Source organism: Erythrolamprus reginae, chromosome 3 (assembly GCF_031021105.1).
Source record: "Erythrolamprus reginae isolate rEryReg1 chromosome 3, rEryReg1.hap1, whole genome shotgun sequence".
NCBI lineage: Eukaryota > Metazoa > Chordata > Lepidosauria > Squamata > Dipsadidae > Erythrolamprus > Erythrolamprus reginae.
The window spans coordinates 91,356,620-91,365,177 of NC_091952.1; the positions used below are offsets into that span (position 1 = coordinate 91,356,620).

General features: G+C 38.5%; 1 protein-coding gene across 1 annotated transcript in view; it reads left to right on the top strand.

Moving 5' to 3' along the window:
- The window catches only part of ST6GALNAC5 (ST6 N-acetylgalactosaminide alpha-2,6-sialyltransferase 5), an 89,262-nt gene extending 81,399 nt beyond the window's left edge, over window positions 1-7,863 (top strand). The window contains exon 5 of the mRNA XM_070746186.1: window positions 1,719-7,863. Within this exon, the coding sequence (XP_070602287.1) occupies window positions 1,719-1,950 (232 nt within the window). The 3' untranslated portion in view covers window positions 1,951-7,863. The remainder of the gene's footprint in view (window positions 1-1,718) is intronic.
- Window positions 7,864-8,558: the final 695 nt, after the last annotated feature.

Consider the following 8,558-nt stretch of genomic DNA (forward strand, 5'->3'; position numbering starts at 1 on the left):
GTATGCTGAAAGTACAGGCACAATCACTCTTAAACTAAGATCCTTTGTCAGCCTTTTATACTGCCAGATTGATTTTTGCTTTGTCTTTTATTGAATTGGACTCATTTAGTAAAAGGGATCAAATTGTATCAAAGTTACAGACCTAGAGAGGAGAAATAAGAATAGTGATCATGGAGGCCCTTAGGATTTTCAGGGTTTCTGGGAATTAAAATGTAGATCCCATCTGCGATGTTACAATTAATTTTTTTTTTTTTAAAAACCCTTAAAAGTGTTAAGGATGAAGCTCTTATATACACAGTATATTTGATTCATATTCTGGAGAATAATTTGTTTGGGTGGGGTTACAATTTTTCCAATCTTGCAATTTGTTGTGGTTGTTAAAAAATAAAATTATCACCCTTGCAAATCAGTTATTGTTCTTGCAAATCACAGCAGCAGTTTAAAACAAAACCATGCAAAAAGTGGGGAGGACCAAATTGGTGGTTCTAGAACAGACCTGGGCAAGGGGGGGGCCACATCCGGCCCGCCCGCTGTCTGACCGGCCCGCGGAGGTCAGGGTCCGCTCCAGTGCAAGGATGAAAGAGCTCACCGCATCTGCCAGGACTCCTCCGGTTCCTGCTTTCCTGATGAATCATGATGAAAGCAGAAACCGGAGGAGTCCCGGCAGACGTGGTGAGCTCTTTCAACCTCGCACTGGAGCGGACCCCGACCTCCTACTGAGAACGGCCGAGCACAGAAAACACGCAAACACTCCAGCGCAGTGACTGTGGTGCACCGTGTTGCTGTAAAGCAAACAATTAGGCCTCTGTAGAGTGGGTCTGGGTGTTTAGGTCAGGCCAGGGTCTGGGTATTAGGGAGAACTGAGTTAATTATATTAGTCTGGCCCTCTAAAACCATCCCAATTTCTCATGCAGCCCCATGGCAAAATTAATTGCCCATCCCTGTTCTAGAAACAACTGGTTGTTGTGTTAGCCGGATCAAAAGTCTGAGATCTTATTACCTCCGGAACTGTCTGCTACCGCACGAATCCCAGTGACCGATAAGGTCCCACAGAGTTGGCCTTCTCCAGGTCCCGTCGACTAAACAATGTCGTTTGGCGGGCCCCAGGGGAAGAGCCTTCTCTGTGGCGGCCCTGGCCCTCTGGAACCAACTCCCCCCAGAGATTAGAACTGTCCCCACCCTTCCTGTCATAAACTACTTAAGACTCACTTATACCGCCAGGCATGGGTGAGTTGAGACACTTTTCCCCCAGGCTTTTTTATACTTTGCTTTATGTTTGGTATGAATGTTGCTGTTTGGTTTTTAAATAATGATAGGGTTTTATATGTTTTTAATATTAGATTTGTTGCACTGTTATATTGTTTTTATTGCTGTTGTGAGCCGCCCCGAGTCTTCGGAGAGGGGCGGCATACAAATCTAATAAATAAATAAATAATAAATAAATAATTACTACTGCCCAAGCTGCTCCTCTCTCTCTGAATGTATCTCAGGCTTTCTCACCGTGCTAACTAAATTCATAGCACTCTTCAGGGCAGACAGCCATTTTGTTGTAGAGTGGTTATAGTTTAATTAGTTCAAATAAAATATTTCAATATTTACAATATTTGTCTTCTGGGAGATGAGGTGAAAGGGGAAAAATGACTTTTTGAACCTTTTGACTTATTGAGGACAGCCTTATTTTTCAGTCACATCCAACTATTTGCTCTCTTTTTCTACAGAGATTCTAATCATCCTTCAGTACCTTATCATTATTACGAACCATTGGGACCCGATGAATGTACAATGTACATTTCACATGAACGGGGAAGGAAGGGAAGTCATCATCGCTTCATCACAGAGAAACGAGTCTTTGAAAATTGGGCCCGGACTTTTGATATTCACTTTTTTCAGCCAGACTGGAAACCAGAAGCTCTTCCTGTCAATCATGCAAAGATTAAACTAGTATTCTGAGGAATGAATGCACAAGGCTGTAATCACAATCACCAACTGTATCAGGTTTCTGAGGATTGAACATCATATCGCAGCAAGCCAAACTGAAAAAAGGAAGGTTAACAGGGTTTGCGGATTTAAAAAAAAGAAACCCTGCTACAGTATTCAGGAAGTTGTAATGAAAGAATACCGAAAAAAGGTGTTTGGTATTCAGTATTTGATGAAGCAAATATTTTCACTTCTGTCTATTGCATATGTATATGTGATTTGTTAAAAAGGAAAGAAGACAACACCTTCGGTATTAATGAACGCAATTCAGGAGATGTGTGATTCATTATGTTTTTAAGGCACATTGCCACCGGGTTTTCATAGTGACATATAACAGTTACTTAGTGGAAGTTTTTAATGCAATCCAGTATTTTTCTATTTCACAATGATATGGTTAGTTATCTTTCATAATCGCTCAAAAATTGAGGATTTATATTGCCGCTGGTTTAATGCCCAGCTTCTTGTTTATATATTTTCTCTTTGAACTATAATTCTACCTGGCATGTAATTAATATTTGATCTGGAAGTTGTGTGTGTTTTTTTTAAAATTTGTATTCTTATGCAGTGTTCCCACATCAAGCCATTTTGAGCAAGCACATCTTGATGGGGAGCTCCAGCTGAGAGTGATGGTTACAGCTATAATATGTCACATTAGGTGTACAATTACGAGTTAGTTATATCTACAGTTCCTTAGCTGACTATTTTTGGTATTTTGGTATTGCTAAAAAAAATAACTTGGCAGCCTTAATTCCATTTGATCCAAAAATAATTTGAGCAAATCTGAATCTCAGAAGCATCTCAGAATGTGGTCTCCCACATGCCTTCTGAGCTACTTAAATGCTTCAAAAACTGTATTAAGAAATGTTTGGATTAGATAGATTAGGGGTACTTTACCTAGAAATTTATTCAATTCACTGGACTTTATCTCCAAGTAGATGTAGTTAGAGGGGCAGGATTAAATGCAATTATTTGAGGATGACATGGAAAGCTAGGATTGGGTTGCAATGGAATCAGCTAAGGCTGACTGATGCCTCCTCTGAAAATGGAAAAGCCCAGTCATTTGTATATGCAGAGAGAGAATGCAGGGCAATTGGAAAGTAGATTGTGACCATGCATGAACATCCCGTTACGTTTTGTGGAGTAGGAAACAGACCTTCTGTCCTGATGTGCAATGTATTATATGGATATAAAGCTGATCCTGTTTGACATAATGATAAAATACACTGGTTTCTTTAAGATGCCTCGGCACTATTCAGATCTAGCAAATGATCTTGGATAGCACTAAATAGTTCTGTAAATGGATCCTCACTTGTTATGTTCCTTTGTGGGATTATAGCTAAATTGTGAATAAAAAGCATTTCATTCACAATGTTATTTGACCTTGCACATGACAGATCATTGAAGTCAAATAACTTTTTTAAACTGTCAAGAATTAATTGGCCACTTGCACACTTCCATACACTTCACATGTAGTAAAATTATTCCATGTTTTGATAAGAGTTGTCATCAAAAGCCGGATTCATTTTAAGGTGTTATGCATGGGGAACAAATATACAGGAAAAGGGATTTGGAGGGAAGTAAGTTTTATCAGTTTGAGAATTTATTAAAAAATGTGTTGTGGTGCTTGTGATTTCAAGCTATAAAAAAAAGAATAAATTCCTAAGCAAAAGGTTGAGTTGTGAGAGGAAAAACAACTCACTCAGTTCCTTCTTTTTTATTACAAATACACCTGTTCTTTATTATTGAATAAAATATTATGATAAAATTGATAAGAAATTGGACAACTTTACTAACGCTCAAGTTTCTTTCCAAACAACAATAGCTCAACTCAAAAATAGGGAATCTGAGATTATCATACATTAAAAGAAAAATGGGCTGCATATTAATAGGGCTTCTTCCACCATTTAATTTAAACATTTCATACAATATGATGTACAAATAATTAAATCCAGACTGCAATGATTGCCCACATTTCTCCAGCCATGAGAATTAGGCTTGACTTCAATAACACTCACTGGGAAAATGTTAGCTATTGGACCATTGCATACGAAGGTATTATATTGTTGAAAGAATGGCCTGGCCTGTGACCTAGATAGACAACATGGCTGTTAGATAGTCCCTGATAATTTCCAATTGTTATTCACTGTTCTATTCAATTTTTCAACAATATTAAAATAATGTATGTTTTCTGTGACTGCACTAGAAAACGCCTCTTTGAAAAGTAATAACCACACTGAGCAGCGGAGTTGTCGACAGCTGCAAATGGGAGTATATCTCATATTCAGGCTTCAGATCAAAAGGATCAGAAGAATTACACCCTTGAAAGGGAAATTCTTGTATGCAATCCTGGTGCAAAAATAAGGAGATGAATCACACTTCTTTTATTTATTTGCATCTCTTTGGAGTCTCTTTCAAGCCTATGTGATCCCTGAGTCGGTGCATATTTATTTTTTGTATAAGACCCAAATACTAATGTGGAAGTCCTGCGATAAGGATTTTCAGTACAGCTTGCTTTATCAGGCAACAGACTTTTAACACAGATTGAAAAATGGCATGTTAGGACAGCATGTATTGATGGCTCGGAGGGAAAAAAGCCAAATTACATTGAATGTAGGAATATTATGTTTTTTACCCTTGCATGAATAATAGAGATTTGTATTGGGAGGGTGGGGGGCATGCATTCCCACAATGCCATTCTTTTTATTTAAAGTAAAGGAAAGCAAGTAGAAAGAACAGATTGGAAAATTAGAATAGAAGACTAGACTAGACTAGACTAGAAAAATGGAATGGAATAGAACAGAATAGAATACTTTATTTGACCAATAAAGTACAGTGTGATTAGACACACAAGGAATTTGTCTTCAGTGCAGAAGCACTCGGTATACCTGTAAAACAATAGAACAATGATTATCATAATAAGTATTTATCTGATTCATATGTCGCCCAACTACCTAAGGACTCTAGGTGGCTTAACTATTTGGGTCTTATACAAAAAATAAGTAATAAAAATACTAATCATTGGCTCTCTGAAATCATGTGTGCATTTTTGCTTAAGAGCATAAAAAGAAAATTTATGATCTGAACAATAATACAAAATACGCACAGCATAGATAAAATTGAATCACAGTATTTAAAAGCACTTACCTTTGCCATGACTCCAATTCAATTAAGAGGATAGTAAGTATGCCTAAGACTCTTGCCCAGAACATCTGGATGACCCTTTAGGCGTATATGGCAAAAGCTGTATATTGTTAAATGCTAACCATACAGTCGGAAATGCTGGGATAATGCTAGAAATACTGTAATGCAAACTTAGGGAATTTCTTGTTGCAAGTGAAAAAAAATGCTTTGTTGTTCATTTGAAAACAAAAAACAAAATCCATTATGTTTATGTCAAGAGGCAATGACAGACCAATGCAATTGGGTAAAGCTAAAGTACTAACCGCCTTTATTTTCCAAAATTCAGAATTCACTCTAGTCATGAAACAAAGAGATGTCTGCTGTTTGGAAAAAGACCATGATAAGTTTGGACAAAATGCCAAACAGTAGGCAAACAATACAGAAAACAAAGAGATGCATTATCAAATCCTCGGTTTTCTAAGTTAAAAAATGTGACAGTAGAAGCTGGACCATCTGAAAGACTGAACAAAGAAAAAAAATTATGCTTTAGAGTTGTGCTGGAGAAATTTGTTGATAATATCTTGGAGTGCAGGAACAACAAATCACTCAGTCAAGTAAAGCTAGAAGTTCAGCATAACTGCTTGCTGGAAGTGCTAATAATGCAGCTTAAATGCACCCAATTGGAGGCAATTGAAGAGTCTGACAAAAGACATGGTGATTAGATACTACCACTGATGGCACAAGTGTTATTCTATGAAAAACTCAAGATGTTACCACCAGATAATTCCGCTGAAATTATCAGGTCACGAAGAATGAGAAGTAACTACACAAAACTTCAGATTAAACAACCGGTGCAATCTTACTCATTTCTGCATAAATGAATGTTCTTCAGATATGCACCTGCAGCTTTCATGACATATAAGGGGGGAAATGGAAGTTAGAAGCTGTGTTTTAGAGAAACTCATATGACAAGGATTATGTTGGAATGGAGGGGAATCTAGATTCCAAGATTTATAAGGAACTTGCAAACTTTAAGAAAATTATTACAATTATGAAGGAACTATGAAAGCAACCCTTAATACTACAAATAAAAAAGGTTGGTGATAATATTCAAACTTGCTGAGTTACCTTTGTCTTTTTTTTACTTGAATCCAATTACAATCAGATAGGAAATGATATCCTGTCCAGAAACCCAACTAAGACTATATGAAATTAGTTACAGTTATCTTGTTAAGAGGAAAAAAGAATTTCTAGAAGTTTTGTTCAACACAGCATGATACAGTCAATATAAATTTCTCAAGAATAAACAACAGGATGCTGTTAACATAATACAGAATCATATTCTTGCTTGTAAGCAATATTGCATTGTGACTCCGAAGTCTTCCAAATATTTCTCCTGTAAGCATCAGCAAATACTGGGACTGTTAACAGTCCAATTGTCTTCCATTCTTTGTGCAGAAAGAATTTTACTTTCAAAGTTATGGAACATGAATTGCAGCATTTCAATCTAATTGTTTTCCTCACCTCTATTAATCAACTTTACTGCTTTCCCTGCTTCATAAATTGGGTTTACTTAATAGTCTCCTTTCTCTAAGCAAATTATCTTGGCCTATAACTCATGCTCTTGTGTTCCCACAGACTTGCCTTTCTGCCCCCTCAAAATTACTGGTTTTATTGAGCTGGACAGATTTTAAGTTGTAGTCTACAAAGTAGGCACATCACTGATTAATTCCAGCCGGGTTCTATTGATCTTATCATTTTTACAATGTCCATCCACAAACTATTATTAGATTTTTAAAATATCAAAAATTTAGAAATAAAATTTTAAAAATAAAATAAGTATCTGTGATACATCTGGTTGAAGAATGCTACAAATTCCATATATAGATACAAATAGTATTTTAAAAAAATATTTGCATTCATACACACATTTTTGGAAACACTTAAATTTAAGCAGATTGTACTTAAATGATGTTCCTGGAAGCAAAATGGGGTCACCATATAAACCATAAAGTTTAAGGCTGTTTTGTTCTGAACTACTGAATTGCAAGAGTCAATAAAATTTTAACAGATTAATCATTGCTGTTTTGCTAGATAAGGGAAATATTCTTAAAAGATATGGTCCTTTGTGACAAAATGACAATCTTTCAAATTCAAATTTAGCAATATTGGTCTTACTTTATCTATATAAGTAATCCACAACTTCTCTTGGCCTCTAATTCATTCAACAATATTATATAAACCTAACTAATTATTGCTAACTAATTATGTATGAAATGAAATCTGAAACATGCAAAATGATTGCATTCCTTATAGTGGTCAGCTATGCAATGCGCTCAGTGGAGAATTATACTCACCATAATACAGAACTTGTAGCAATGCATCCTAGTTCTATGGCAATGTTTCTCAACTTTGACTCTTTGAAGATCTGTGGACTTCAACTCCCAGAATTTCCCTTGCTGGCTGGGAATTCCAGAAGTCCACATGTCTTAAAACTGCCAAGGTTGGTGTTCTGCCAGCTTTCGCCATCCCCAGGCTTCAGGAGGCTTTCCTAAACTATGGGGAGAGTGAAAAACAGCCCAATGGACCTACCAGAAGTCTGGAAGCTTCAGTGAGGCTTGTGCGCATGCACGGGGGAGTGAACAGTGGGGTGGTATGCGCATGGGGACAGCGGGAGTGTGTGTGGACATGCACAGGAAGGGCTTTGAATTATGGGTTAGGTACACATGCTATCACACACCCGCACATCTTTTTGCACCTGAACCGTGAATACACCATCTCAGGTATTGTATGTACACAAATATATTGCTCAGTCTAAAACTATATTAAACATGTTTTATGCTCACAGCTTTTGAATGTAACTTGGATCCACCAGGCTAGCAGATTGGATGTGGAAAATCTAAGTGCATATTTGCTGAAGAATTGATGAATTTGCTACTGGTCACCGTTCCCTGTAGGCTGCGCAGTCCCCATTTTCCATGGGCGCGCAGTCCCGCGGGGGCGGGGAGGCGCCGGCAGCAGAAGGGAAGGGAGCCACAGTCGCCCCTGCCTCCCCATGTTGCCTCCGGCCCCCTCGGCCTTTCGTCACTGCCCCCCACCCGATCCGCCCCCTCTGCTCCTCCGCCGCCTCCTACCTTTGGGCGCGGCTCCTCCGCACCCGGAACGCACGCCCTGCCCGTCTCAGTCCCTTTGCTGAGAGCACTTTCATCCCGGGCTCTCAGCAAGGGGGTTGCAGGAGAGGCGGGGCAGGTTGTGCACGCTCCCTATCTCCATACCAGGCCACTCGGAACATTCAAAATAAGAAAAACTTTTGCCAGCGAAGGCTTTTCTTATTTTGAATGTTCCGAGTGGCCTGGTATGGAGATAGGGAGCGCGCGCAACCGCGCGCGCACCCCCGACATTGAATATCACCTTCGCCGGCCTCTGCTCAGAGAACGCCTGCCGGCGAAGGCTTTTCTTAT